Source organism: Eleginops maclovinus, chromosome 6 (genome assembly GCF_036324505.1).
Source record: "Eleginops maclovinus isolate JMC-PN-2008 ecotype Puerto Natales chromosome 6, JC_Emac_rtc_rv5, whole genome shotgun sequence".
Taxonomy (NCBI): Eukaryota; Metazoa; Chordata; class Actinopteri; order Perciformes; family Eleginopidae; genus Eleginops; species Eleginops maclovinus.
Window position 1 is genome coordinate 13,447,905 of NC_086354.1, and position 15,377 is coordinate 13,463,281.

At 40.1% G+C, this 15,377-nt stretch overlaps 1 protein-coding gene across 3 annotated transcripts in view; it reads right to left on the bottom strand.

Annotated features, from left to right (window-relative positions):
- Positions 1-375: 375 nt before the first annotated feature.
- Positions 376-15,377, bottom strand: part of gpc1b (glypican 1b) — a 62,083-nt gene continuing 47,081 nt past the window's right edge. For all 3 annotated transcript variants that reach the window (XM_063885822.1, XM_063885825.1, XM_063885824.1), the window contains 8 exons: positions 14,223-14,450; positions 13,794-13,957; positions 8,367-8,532; positions 8,059-8,189; positions 6,146-6,274; positions 5,705-5,838; positions 4,489-4,664; positions 376-3,982 (listed from right to left, as the gene is read on the bottom strand). In XM_063885822.1, the coding sequence (XP_063741892.1) occupies positions 3,777-3,982; positions 4,489-4,664; positions 5,705-5,838; positions 6,146-6,274; positions 8,059-8,189; positions 8,367-8,532; positions 13,794-13,957; positions 14,223-14,450 (1,334 nt within the window). In that variant the 3' untranslated portion in view covers positions 376-3,776. The remainder of the gene's footprint in view (positions 3,983-4,488; positions 4,665-5,704; positions 5,839-6,145; positions 6,275-8,058; positions 8,190-8,366; positions 8,533-13,793; positions 13,958-14,222; positions 14,451-15,377) is intronic.

The window sequence follows — 15,377 nt, forward strand, 5'->3', positions numbered from 1 at the left end:
CATTGAAGCTCCACACTAGAACCACAAAGTTCTTTGCTGCTGTTCACATACTGGAAGCACTTTGTACACAGCAGCGCTGTATGTGAAGCGTGGCATTTTAGTCTCCCATAGGATCATGGTCAAGTACATCTTGTTAAAACCATCCTGAGGGGGGTGATCATTCCATTGTCTACACACCAAAACAAGACAAAGCACTTAGTGTGCTCTCAACATGTGGCTGTTCTTTTCCAGTGTGGCAATGCTCGACAACAGCTGTCATCTCTGACATCATCACTGGAGTGCATTGGCCCTTTTTAGGTGGCAGTGTGCCCTGGTGCATTCTGGGATATATTTTGTCAGAGGTTATGGACAATTTGAAGAAGACCAAACACATAGTTAAGAAAGGTAAATACAGTAGATTTAAATGTTGTGTGAGTCAAGTGGTTTGTGAATACAAGTGTAAAGCAATAGATATTTTTCCCCCTTTCTTATCCACCACAGAACAAACCTACCATTAAAGACACAGGACACCGGCATGTTGAAAATCTTACAATGTATATAATAGACACAAGATTTAAGATACAACAGCAAATGAGACATTTGTATTTTTTAACCTCTTTCTGGCATCCATCTTAACCATAAGCACACATTCTCCATAGATTTCTGATAACAACAAACCAAAGTACATATAAACAAGAATTAAAAGTACTTTTTTTCATCATAAATTGGCACCTTTAAGAAATCCCTCTCGTATTCAACTCAGTGTAAAATAAAGCTGTCTTTAAATGGTGGCATAACCAGCTTTGCATTTTTCCCACCTAATGAATGAGGGCAGGATTAAGGTGCGCAACCTGATTTGAGATCAGCACCAAGGACCTGCCTCCTCCAACACACAGGGGCTTTGGTTTTACACTGGTTCATTATAGTTGAACAGGAGACTTCTTGCTGGGCCATGTCTATCTGCATACACACATCCTCAATCAATAGTCGTTTCTGGAAGGTGTTGACTTGCGTATTGATCGACCATCTTGTGATGTCTTTGTGCAGACAATGCCATTTATTGGCCTCATAAAAGTGCAGGTTTTATAAAAGGGAGGGGGGCTTTGAGCAACAAATTAATGAGATCAAAAGGTGGTAGAGGAGAGAGGGAGGGGTTGTGCAAATTTCAGCCGATGACATTGTGATGCAGTCATTGAAACTGAAGTTGTGAGTCGCAAGTCGTCTTTGAATTGGAATGTCACCATCACAGTTGGAGTCATTTCTCATTCTTTACAGGGTTTCATGTGGACTTTCACATACATATTCAGATTTTTCTCAAGGGTCACAACAAGTAGTATCATGTGATGATATTACTAATCGTTCTTTGTTCAAAATGTGTATTTTTTCCCCCACTGGATCATCTAATACTATTGTACCGCTATTTTTGAGTCAAAATATGGACCCCAACACTAGACAAAGTGTCAATGGCAGTCACAGGCAGATTTCTTTAACCAGGGACAAACAGGAAGGACACACACGCATACACACAGCAAACATAGAATTCATTAACTAAGCATATCTAAAAAGTAAATATGATCAAAGTGACATCTCAGATTACAGCCTCCCCAATTCCAGAGCAGTAATAAACCAAGTATCTAACAGATGTGCTTGTAAAATCTTTACTGATCTCCCAAGTACTTAATTAAATCTGCAGTATTAACCAATTTGTTATCATTCTTATTCAGTGTTGACATATCATGGTGGATTGTTCCAGTGTACAAATGAAGCCATGATGTAATCTAAAATATGTGTCAGTTTTTCCTTCAAGATAAATGTATCTGTCACACATGATACTGACAAGCCAAGATATCATTAATGCAGATTGTTTGAACACCCCGTTTTTGAGAAATTAGCTTTTCCAATATACTGTTTCTGTCAGTTTAAATGCACTATTCAGTGATGTAAATCCAATAAATGTCAATACATTTTATTTCTGTACCATCCGAACAAGATTTATAACGGCTCTATCGTCTGTCCTTCTTTTGCTTTATCAATGAAAGAGAAATGCACACATTCACACACATACACACATGCAACCATCATCCCATCATCCTGCACACAGCGTTCGTAAATGAGAGCTCTGACATTTCTTTGAATTAAAATGTGGTATGTTTTTCCTCCCCAGCAAGCTTCTCATCACGAAAAGCTGCTCACTGTGTGTTCCCACAACATTCCTATTAAGGTTGACACATAATGAAGCACTGTGTCATTGTCATATTGCCTCGCCATCATATAGAAGCATGAGGAACGCTTTAAAGGTCATTATAACCGATGAGCAGGGAGGAGGGTAGAGGGAATAGGGGGTGCGAATAAAGAGGCACTGATATAGAAAAAACATTGCAGAGAAATGGAAGGCAGATATGTATAAGCTTTGACAGATGATGAATGAAATAAGAATGATAGCATACAATGATCTGGCTGTTATAAAATCTTGATACCTAATTGGCTATTTTTTTTCTAGAAAAAAACAAATCAAAATTATGTACACTGTTGTGTCTGCCATACAAATAGTTGTAGTATTTAAAGACGTGCATGGAGCGGCTTCTACTGTGGATATGGATTCTTGCTGCAATTAGACAAAAAAAGCAGGACAGCTAGTTGCAATTATGATACTAATCAAAGGAGCACTGGGCCTTGGCAGGACGCACACAAAATTATGCTTATTTTATTTTTGCTCTGCAGTGCACAACAAAAGGATAGTATAAAAAAAAGTCTACATGACTGCAGTGTTTCTGCTTCTGTGTACATTTCTGCTCTGCTTCACGTTCCCCAAACCATGAACCGTTAATCCATTGCTGCAACGGCAATCTTACACCGACTCCCCCATTCCACATACAGTACAGTGCTCTATAGTGGGAAGCTGCTGTCATCTGAGACCTGGCCCAGCACAGATTGTGTTTTGCTTACACGAGACTCTCCAGTTGATTCTACACAGCCAGCAGGGTCTGGAGAGAGAGGGAGATCTGCCCCAGCAGTGGGAATGTAGGGATGAGTGGATAGAAGGAGTGGTGGATGGGTCACGTTACTCCCACATTAGACGATCATGTCGTTGTGAATGTGATCACAGCTATTATTACAGCCTACATGATAAAATGGCAAAAAGTGCTGACGAGGAGTGCTCACGTCCTCGTTGTGCCAGTGTGTGTGTGCAAGTGTAATAATGATGTGAGGCTTAATGTATTACGAGGTCTACTGGGTCATGCTGTCCAGATTATCCCTCTCTAAAAACCATCAATATCTTTAAATTATGTTTGTGTTCAATTAGATTGGGGTCATTTGTGAGTTATTAATAAATAAATAATTCTACTTAACACAAGTGCTGTTTTGAAGGAGTGGAATAACAAATATATGTATCTGAGCGCCACTGTAAAGCCCCACTCTCCCTCTCCCTGTGGTGTCAACACCAACATACTGTTAGCAATATAGTCTTACACACATGTCTACAGATATAATCTCAGAGAAACCCAAACACCAGAAACATAACATAAGAAGATGCGAAAAGACCAGCTCTAATGGTGTCATAACATAGCAAGAAATTAAAGAAGAGAGCAGAACCAAAACCATTCATGAATACTCGTAAACCATTTTCTTCTAATTTAAAACCAAAAGGAAGTTCGTCCAAATGATTTTTTGTGTTTTAATATACCTTTTTAGTTTTGGCAAAGTAACTAACCCCCAACATCTTCTACCTCCCCTTTCAGACTCTCCCCAACCTCCATGTCCCAAACTCAGTCCCAGCTTGTAGATTCCCTCGTCAATTATCGCCGGAGCAGCAGCATGAGCAGTGAAAGCAGGTAAATGGTGATGCCGGGGAGGTTCTGGGTGGCGGATCCTTTCACCTTCTTGTTTTCTGGAAGGTATTGGTAGACCACGGATGGCACGGTTGAAGGGAGAACAGGGCGCGGGCTACGGGCACACGTGTCATCAGCACACATGCCACTTCCTGAACCGCTGACATCATCACCTACGAGCAGAGGGTCAGGAAATGAGTTTCATGGTACAATATACATACAATTTACAAATGGGGTTCTTTATGTTTCATAGAATAATATATTACCACTGCCACATACCTGTGCATTTTAATCATATTTTGCACATAAATTATTTGATCCACTTCCATATGAAGAAATATGAGCCATGGGAAAGCCAAGAAAAAAAGGATGAGGATTTCACAGCATCTAACTGAAATGATGTGGTACAAAATATGACTTCAATAATTCAAAAAGGCACTTTGATTTAGGCCAGGCATATTTATGCCTTCATCTTAGTTCCAAATGTACTGCTTTTGCCATTTTGCTAGAGTTTATGCAAGGCAAGATAGAAGATCAGATGAATAGAAATGGAGTGACTTCCCTTAATGTAGACCTAGTTAAAACGTTTCTAATCATTAGGGAGTTTTCTGGGATGCATTTTCTTGTGAAGTGTTCTTCGGAAACTTGTGGGCTCAGCTGTGATGGGAAAAGTACTCACTGGTGTCCTGAAAGTCCACATCCTGGCCGTTCAGCGCATTTCTCAGGCGGTGTGTCATGATCTTCAGCTGCATTATCTGCTGCCGTATTGTCATGTCTGGTTTCGTGATGTCGATTTCCACTTCAGGGTTGTTGATCTGGCTAGCCAAGCCATCACCCATCACCTCTGGAAGGTACCTGGCAAACATGATTTTATTTATAATTTAACCACAGTCAATTGGTGAATATAATAATAATAACAATTATACATTTGATTGCATTGCACTTTACATTTCAGCAATCTCAAAGTGCTAAAGAGCAGGAAAAACTATTTAAAATTAATGTAATTCAACAATTATTAAAAATGATCAAGGTCAATAAATAGTTAAAAGGAGAACCTATAAAAGACATTTAGCAAAATGCTTTTTTTAAAAGAAATTTTTTAGGTTTCGTTTAAAAACATCTGTAGTCTGTGGGGCCCTTAGGGGGTCAGGGAGGGCGTTCCACAGCCTCGGGGCAGCAGAGGAAAAGTAACTTGCAAAGTAAATGTGTAACTTGCTGAACAGTGAGTTATGTTGCCAATAGTGTCAACGGCAGGATAAAACACATTAAGTTCTCTTCAATTTGGAGGATTACTTTAAAATGTCTTTATTAGGTGATAAGGCTAAGTGATGGCATGAACCTAATCTGTAAAAAGCTGGTTTACAGCTGGAGTTAATAAAGAAGAAGATAACCAAACAAAGCGATTGTAAGTTGAATGGGACCACAAGCAAAACAATAAAAAAACTATTTATCTTGGTGAGATACGATGTGCTCACCTTTGATTTTGTCAAAAAACATTAAAGTGTTTTTTCTGTAACAAGCTAAATTGTTGTGTGAAAGTACCATAACGAGGAGACACAAAAAAGTTGCTAATATTAGCTATCATAAGCTACTGGTCGTACGAAAGAGTCAACATCTGTTGCCGAAAAATCCCCCTAACGCCTATGTGTCAAAAAATGCAGTTTATCGAATGGCCATTGAGGTTGGCTCCAAAAGCGAGTCAATCGCAATACACCCTGCAAAAATAGGCACGTTAACAGCCTGGTTAATAAATTAGTTTTACTGACTACAGGTCATTTTCACTTTCATGACAACTGTATGGGCCGTGAATCTTAATATAACTGACCATCAGTTTTTTAAGATATCGATTCTTGTTTTGCCTAACCATATTTTCTTCATCTGGTTTATAGCCTTACCTGGCACGGTTCATGCCATTCCAACATTTATCTTCGGCCCCTGTTCCAGTGGCCACTCTGTCACTGCAGAGAACACTTGGGAGAGAAACCCAGTACGGCTGCATTTCCCTCAGTCTCATGGTTACATCAGACACCTGAGGCAGAGATGACAACAGCACAATTGTGAATTTTTATACATAATCGCAGCATTAAGGTACATTTAAACAACAGATAAATACATTCCATCTTCCTCAACCAGTTTCAGTGCTCAGTCATCTGACTTATTCATTCATTCAAGCATTCAGCTCATCTATACCCCATAGTTGTCTGTGTAAAGGTGGAATGAAGCCACAAAAAGGGTTTAATTGCCCATGATGAGCAATGGCTCTTACTGTATGTCATAAACCATCACTGTGAATGGAGAGCAATAACAAGGACAGATTTTTTTGGGTAAATACTCACCAGTTTTTCCATTTTGTTAGTGCTGGTTCCCAACCTGTCCTCCACCATAACCTTCCCTTTCTTCATGCTGTCGTCAACTCCTGTGCTGCTGGTTCCTCCTTCTCTGAGGACGCCACAGGCCTGGAACAACTGAGGCAGGAGACAGTGAAGTAGAGATGGAAATGTAGAGGGACACACAGAAGGGAAAAAAGTTAGCAAAAGGGTAAAATACTGAAATTCAATCAGTTGTGTTCCGAAAATGTTTATAAAGTTTATTCAGTTTTTAAAATCACTGGAAGAACCAAAACAGATCTACACTTTTATCATCTTAAACCCTTTTGAACTAGTAACATGAATTGTATGCCACCAGACTCTCGCTATAAACTTTACTTCCCTACCATATGTGGTTCATATCCTGGATCTTTATTTGGGTTGGTGTTAAACAGAATGAAATCGGATGCCCTTGAAACCAGGCTTTTGAATAGAATCTAATAAACCCATACTGTATCAGGAAAGCATTTTCTTTGACACCAACTTAGCTAAAGGTATGCGAAGAACATAACAGTGCATATAAATCTATACATTTAAAAGTCAACAGCAACAAGTGGTGCTGATTATTTGCCACATCCCAATCACAGTCAATCACAGGCTCGCACCAGAAGATTGATTCAAAGCTCAGAAAGTACTATTCCCCTTATGGGGCTTACATTTTATAAATGGAGCCCAGGGAATACAGTAAGACTCCAGTCAATCTGTCATCCAATCTGGCCTGCTTAGAGGAGCCTCAAGCCTTTGAACCTTCACACATAACTATAAAATAATCCTGTCTTAAGCTTCCAGTCATGTCTGTCAGCATAACTCATTGATGTTGTGTGGTTCACAGCAGATAGAATAATGGACATAAAACATGGCATTGACTCGGTTACACTAGAGTAGTAGCAGACAGACCTGAAACACATTTAGTAATGCACGCTTCAGTTTTTCTTTACAGCTGTATTAGATATGCTTCTATTTGTAAAGTACATAACACAACATATGGCTTTTGATGTCAACAAATTATGTAAATAGGAAATCATCTGTCACACACTGTGAATACCATAATACTCGACATGAATAGCTTCTGTGAACGCAGACCTTTCACTAGAGCTGAAGATGAAGCTGAAGTTGTATGATGATTTCCAAACTGAACCGGGTCAGAGGCAGTCTGCTATGCTATGGCTCACCTCAAGCAGCTGGACTCTGTAACAGCAAATCTGCACAGAGGAAGCTTTGTCTTCCACTCATCATCTACCATGTTTCCTTATTTGAACAAATGAGTCAGATTTCAATTGCTGCCAGTGCAGTATCACATGAAACCATTAACCAGTCAAGTAAACACTTGGTTGGCAGGCTCTGTCATGAATCATCCTTTAATTTTAAATGTAGGAGGTGAGAACATTGAAACAGCAAAAATTTAGTGGTGGGACAGGTGTTTTTTACAGAGTGATATTAAAATATTTTTTAACTATTCCTGTCCAACATTAACTATTTATGACTGATTAATCAAGAGTCAGCAAATCTACTTCAGCAGGTCTATGTGGTTGTGCTTTGAACAGATTTTGAAGCCTGGTTATTTGCAAACAGTGATATCTGCCATATCATTTTGTTTACAACATTGCCAAACCCTGTGTGTGACATCACACCCACTGCAAAGAGCACAGACAAAACACTAATAGAAACAGAAACAAAAAAATATAAACATCTCTCTCGAAGAAAAATATCAAACTTTTTTCAGATTTTTGTGTGAAGCTACATGTTATGCTTTTTGCAGAAACTTGTGTTTGGGCTTTTAAAATATATTTGAATATAATTTCCATTCTGCTATGACTATAGCACTATATAAACAGTTTGTATAGTTAATTCAGCTGCATGTTCACAACAATGATTGCTCCTACCTTGTGGTTGATGGACTCTGTATTATCCATCATGGTAAACATGGCTTCCGATATGCGATTGGGGATGGAGAGGATCACGCTATCCACACCAGATGGACCATCAAAGCGACCAGCCACCTGCATCATTGTTTCTACGGAGACAGGAGGTACAGTTAGCGTGAAGAAGGGTTGAAATGTTTCATGTGTTGCACACTGGTATTTACTCAGATATATATATATATATATATATATAAGTAGCATCATATGTGAACCTATGAGGAACCACATGGCTGATTAAATGCATGTGTAAATGGCTGCCTGCTCCATACCTGCCAGATGCCTCCACTCGGTGTTGAGGTCCGCTTGGTTGGCCAGACAGCCCTTCATGACATTGCTGCAGTAGTTGGCACAAGGTCTGGCAGAGGCCATGCCGCGGCAGTGGGGACAGTACGTCATCCTCATCATGGCCCGCATGCACTCCTGGCTCAGCTGCACCTGGTAGGGCAAAGACAAAAATAAACTTACACCACCTGAATGAAAAGTTACTGTTCTCAAGCATATTTGATTTAATAGATGAAAATGACAGCAGCAGTTGTTCAAACTGTACATTTGATGTTCTCTTTTAAAATCACTGCCGCTACAGAACAAGATAATTCAATATATGTTTTACCAAAGTGTTCATTTTTGATAAGATGTGAAGATGAAAATGTCTTAAACCAGACAATGACAGTCGCAGAACCGTGGGAGGTCACCTCCCATGGTGACCTTTTTTTCAGATTGCACCAGACTTTCATTCAGCACAGTTTCCTTGGAAACCACTTTGGGAGAATTCGCTTTTTGTTTCACATGCGATGAAAAAGCCCTGACATTCATACAAGTATTTTCAGTCCCTCAATCCATCCTTCCTGCTCCTTCCATTCCTCCCGCACTATCCCACAAGGCTGTTCCCCTAGGAAAGGGCCTTGGTGCGTGAAAAGTGAAACTGGGTTAATACCAGTAAGCTCTGTTCGCAAGAGAGTACAGCTATGCATACAAAACCTCAGGAAGTGTGTGTGTGTGCATATGGGGAGTGAGAGAGCAAGACAGAGAGAGAGCAAGACAGAGAGAGAGCAAGACAGAGAGAGAGCAAGACACAGAGAGAGAGAGAGAGAGAGAGAGACACAGAGAGAGAGAGAGAGAGAGAGAGAGAGAGAATGAGCCCAGCTACGCATACAAATCTCCTCTAAGCTGACATCTGGGCCAGCCTGATGCTTTTCCTGGAAACAGTTCTTCTAACAGCAAAGACACAGTTAAATACAGATTTTAACAAATATACAGTGGGAATGGGACAACAATAGGACTCAGGTGGGAAAACAAATCATAGAAACTTTAAACAGGCACATCAGCAGTTTACTATATACTTGGAAATAGAAATGTTCTCGGACTATGGACAATAGCCTCATCCCCTGATAAATATAATCAGCACTAACAAATGCAGCATATTGTGATTCTCTCAATTCCAATGTTGAAAATGTGGTTGTTAAGTATTAAACAACTTTCATTGTTTTCTGTTTTATTGTTTTTTGTGTGGCTTTTCTCAGTGACTATTTATATCTCTATCAACCCAATTTCCCCACAAGGATCATAAATATTTAATCTAATCAAATTTGTTCCATATTATTCCACAGTATTTTTTGACAGTTTCAACTCCATTATATATTGAAATAAATACATTTTCAACAAAATTTGAGAAAATACAAAACAACCCATAATTGGTAATTGCATCTCTGTTGGAAAACGAGATCAATAAAAATAGATAATTATTGCCAATTGCATGTTGAGGACAGTTTAAAAGTAGAATAAGAAAAGCAATAACCTCAGCACATTCCCAGGCTTATTTTCAAGTCATATGAGGCATGAGTCAGATCCTCACTCCTGCCCTCCTCTTCTCTCCTGCCCCCATCCTTACCCTACCCCTTATTGGCCAGGGATGAGTCAGACGAATGTTTCTTTGGTGAAAGAGAAAAGTGAGGGAAGGGAGTGTGCACGGATGAGTGTAGAAAAAGACTGAAAGCGAGAGAGATAGGGGGCTGTTCAAAAAGCCACAAGATTCAAGAAAGGGTGTTGGCAGGGGAGAAAAAAAGAACCCAGGGCGATGTTAATGAAATAATTATTAAGCAGAGACAGTCCATTAATCTTGTTTCTGTTACGTCACCCATACAGCATTGATGCTGGGAGTCCCAGGCCAGGCACAACATACGAAACAGTGTGCAACTCCTCCATAACGCTAATTGGAGGTTGATGTTGACAACTTCCTCTGTAACCTTGGAGCTGTGGTGCACTGGGCGTGGTGAGGGAGGGACTGTCAAATTAGAAACAGTAATAAGACTCATGAGCTGTAACTAAGGATCATTTCTACTATCAATAAATCATTTGATTATTCTTCTGTTACTGAGAAATGATTGTTATTAACATATCCATTACCAGGAGCAAATGGGGACGTCCTCAAGTTGTTAAACCAATTGACAGACATAGAAAAGGAATAAAAGGAGCAAATCCTCTAATTTTAGTAACCTTATTTTTAATCCAAACATGCTTTTAAGATATGACATTTAATACATTACACACAGACACACACATATGCACTCGCACACGCTTGATTCTTCTCCATACTGGCCTATCAAGAGATATCAAGACAAAGTTTTAGGTTTAAAATACTCTTTGATGTTTGCTCATGTAGCTTTTTGACAAGACTGTGTTACATTTTAATATCCATACCCTTGTGCTTGCTTCACCTTCACAGCAGGCTCCCCGCACCCGTCAGTCCCTTCTATATTGCTTGTGGCAATCACGCCTTAAGTCTCTCCTGCCTCTCTCTCTGCTTGTCTCCCCCCTTGTGTAATTAGTAAGGATATATGAGGGACCTCTCCCCCCTGTGTTACAGAGCAGAACAATCCAGACTCCTTGCTTCCAGAGTGAGCCATGTGGCGCGTGGCCTACTTCCTCCACTCCCATACCCGAGGGAATAAAACAGTCCAGAAAAAGTTAGGGACACAGTAACTGGTGCAGCCTGGAGTGAAGCAAGGGAGTAATGAATACCGTACCAGAAAAAAAGATTGCATTTTACTTTTTCTGTCTCATAAAAACACGTTTCAAAAAAGGATTCAGTTCTTACAGCTTCTTAGGCTCATGCTGTATCCCCTCTCGCTGTATTATTTTTCATCTAGTTTCACAATGGTTCCTATTTTTAATGGCTAATCTAACTCAAACATGGCAGGGATTCAGGTGATCTGAGTTTGTGGAAAACACAAACACTTGCTTGAAACCAAATTAAGCACACATACACACAGAGATGATTTGATTCTCTGCAGCTACACCGAAGCAGTGGAATACTTGCCTGAACAGTGTGTGGTAAACATCTTCAGTCACTGGGCCCTTTAACAGGCAATACATAGCTATAAATAGGAGCGGCTGTCTCATTAGAGCCCAATCAATCGAAGATGGAATTTCAGGGGAAAGGAGGAGAAAGATAAGTTCCAAATTAGTATACCAAGCTATTCACACTAAGAGGACAACGCAGGGTACATCTATGGGAAAATATCAACTGAAATGTTTATGTACAATTTAATGGGCAAGCAAAGAGAAAAAAGGATTAAGTGAGCAGTAAGATAGGGAGTGCTGGAGTTTATCACAGTCTTCTTTTTCCCTCTCGACTTTTCTCTCTGTCTCATTTGTTCCCATCACAGCACAGGACTGTTTCAATCTGCATAAGTACAGTAAGTGCTGATTGTTTGCCGGGGAGTGCAGCAACACACACTGACACACAAATTATAGATTTGAAATTGAACAGTTGGTTGCAGTCTGTACTCTTTCATTTCAAGTTGTACCAAACAGGCCTCGACTTGAATGACTTAAAGACAAATTAGACATTGTGTCTGCTCACACAGCTTAGTGGATCTTACTTGGAAGGTCCCATTAACAGTGATTGACCAAGTGTGTCCATAGTGACAATGCTCTCAATACATGTGCTCTTGCCCTCTCATGAATGTGTGCAGTGGCTCCATCCCCTGTATTAGCCTTGGGATGACATTTTGTAATTTTATAAGGGCTGTGATAATTCCTAACACGTTTTCCCAAGTGCCCTTGTCTAATGAACACATCACTCACTGTCTCTCAGCACCAACAAAATGGCATCAGTTACGAAACGTGTATTAATGAATAGCCACACAGGGGAAATGAGCATCGCAGTTTGAGAGGAATGATAGAATGATGAGGTTTGTATGTGTGCTTCTGTGTCATTAAGCACTTGGGTGCTTTAGTGTGTATATGAATGTTTGTCTAAGGAAGATGCTTATCAGCTCAGAGTCTTGCTGGCAGAGCCTTGCAGGAATCATAAGCTACTCTGGCCGTTCCCAGGGTAAACCCATGTGACAGAAAATCATGAACAGCAATTACAAAACAACATGCAGCCCATGCTAATTCTGAACCTTACTCCCTTGTGTGCATGCTTGATTTTAAGCTGAGCAGTAATTACACTTGTTGCATGTCTCCCTTAGCTCCAGGTCTATCAATTTTAGTTGTCGCTGTCACTGTCTGTGTCTCGTTATTCACTAGCTACCTGCTATGCCAGACTTGCCGTGTTTAGCTTGTGGCATAGCATGTAGCTAGTGAATAGCTGTTCGGATTGTATTGCACTTTCGTTGGCTTGTCTTTCCTTCGTGAAGGCACTTAATTGAGGCAACATCATTTCCTTTTTGGTAGGTGCAAGTGTTGCACCTATTCCCTGGGCCAAAGTGAGATAATGGAGGGCAGACTGTCCCTCTCTGAAGCTAGCAAACAATATGCCACCCACAGATGTAGCCTGAACACATACGTCAGTGAGAAAGGGAGAAGAATCATATCGGTTGTTTCGTTAACATGCATTTAAATGTGTGGCCTAACGTTCATGTAGAAGCAGATCAACCTTTTAGGCATGTTTTTTTTTTCTTTTGCTCTAGTTATTTTCATCTTACACAAAGCCTGACCTCGTAATATTTTTTCAACAAAAGAATTGTACAGTAATATTCATTTCTGGTGCAGCATCTGTTTTCTTACAGGATGCATATATTTCTCATGGGGCCACTGCTCTCAACACCTTCCTAGTCCATTGTCTGATAGGAGGCATTTTTCACCGGTGCATCACTACTGGCCACCTCCCTTTCAGGAGCTGAAATTATTTCTCAGTCTTGCTCTGATCATAACCTTACTCTTGGCTTATACACAGAGGGGACCATTTCTCTGGGGAGATATTAACCCTCCCTGCGGCCTGGGGAAACATTCTTCAACATGGAGCTGACATTAACTGTTGTTGCAGGGGCTGATTGTCTGAGTCAGGGGCCATACTTTATGGAGCCTCTCGTTTCCACCAACATTGATCTGCCACGGCTTTATACTATGCGCACAGACTGGTGAAACAGGCCTTTGTGTGTTTAGGTGCTCACATCAAAGAGGAGAAATAGTGTTCACCAAGGAGAGATGAATACAGACCCCTTAACACAAGAATACCAATGAAAATGTAGTGAGAACAGGGAACATGGCCTTACAGCAGATTAGACACCAGTAAAAAGTAATGTGAAGCAGTAACTTGCTTCAATAAAAAGCAATAAAACTATTCAGAAAGTGAAGATGGGACTATCATTTAAATGTGACTAATCACTGATATTGGATAAAGGCGATGCCAATCGAATGAAAAGAAAATTAGAGAGAAAACTGTTGTATTGTGGGAAGAGTGATTTTACCTGGGACACTTTGCGCACAACCTCACCGCTGACCACCAGCCCCTGAACAAATGAGCGTGCTGCGACAAATGTGCGTGTGACCATCATCTTCATCACGCGGGGTGTTTCTCCGAACGGCCGTAATGTCTCTATCTGCTTGGACACACACTCCAGGTAGTCCTCACCTGCAATCATCATACACATTTATTAAAATCTTTATTTAAGTTGAGAACACATTTAAATATTATGCCTTTATAGAATATTAACCAATGTCCAAATCTAGATGAATGACTAGGATGATATCTTTGACAGTGTCAAAGCCACTTCAAAGTTTCTGCGTTTGATCATATACACATACTTTGTATCACTACTGTGCTTACATAAAATTAACTGAGATTAATTCATGCATTTGTTCTTTCATTTAGTTTTCTACGAAAAAGCAGGACGTACTTATGAAATATTGCTTGTTTGCCTGGTAGAAGAGCTTCTCCAGCAGCCGGGCCCAGAATTCATTGAGCACCTCTTCAAGGTTGACCTTGGAGCCTCGGTAGTAGTTTCTCAAATCCTTGTACAGTTCAGAGAAGATTTGGGCATTCTGGTAGTATAATAAGCCAAAGGTTTGATGGAAAGTCTCCTGTAGATTAATTGCAGAGCGGTTCAGCAACTCCAGGAAGTACCCTAAAAACAAATATAGAAAGATAATGTCTTTAAACACATAATATGTCATGGTTACAGTGTTACCAATCACACAATGCAGAGTATTATTTTGTTCTGTGGCGCTGTTTCAACTCCATATCCTCACAACATCGTTCTCACCCACTGTACATAGTGTGTACTGATAAATAGAAAGTCAGTTGCTTCTTCTATGAGAAGATGTGTCAGCCTCTCAAATCCATAACGCTGTCTGTAATACTCCCAGATAACTACTTCACCAAGAAATAAAAGATTTATTTTTTTATGATTTATGACAGGAGTCAGGAAGACACTACACGATACTTATGTTACAATGTTTCATATCATGTTTCATACAAACCATCGGAATTCTTGAGGGGGAGAGAGGATGTAAAATAGGCCTCTACAGATAATGCAATTAGATACAATTTTTCAAATAACTACAGCTTCAACAACACAACACTTTAGAAACCCTAAGGTTACTACACAGTCAAATTAGATTTAGCATTAGAATGGGCAGGTGTAGCTAAACTGATGACTCACCATAATGCATATCAAGTTTGTTTCATAAGCTTTTCCGTGGCCAGTGGCATAAACATTTTTACATCCATCTTTTGTGTAAACGATGTTTATAAATGAGGCCCCTGCTCTGCCAAGTGTATGGCAGCAGAAGGTTCAGAACAACAACATTGTTCCTGAACCATCCATCCATTCAATGCCAACATTTGCTTTGCATCTCCCCACACACAATGGGTTCAAACCTGATGCATGCATATGTGTGTGTGTGTGTGTGTGTGTGTGTGTGTGTGTGTGTGTGTGTGTGTTTATCTGTCCCTTTGTGTATACATGTGAGTTTGTGCGGCATGAAGATGGGAAGCTGTAGTCTACAGCTGTGTTTATTTTGTAGGTGTCTTATCTTTGCCTGCCACTAGC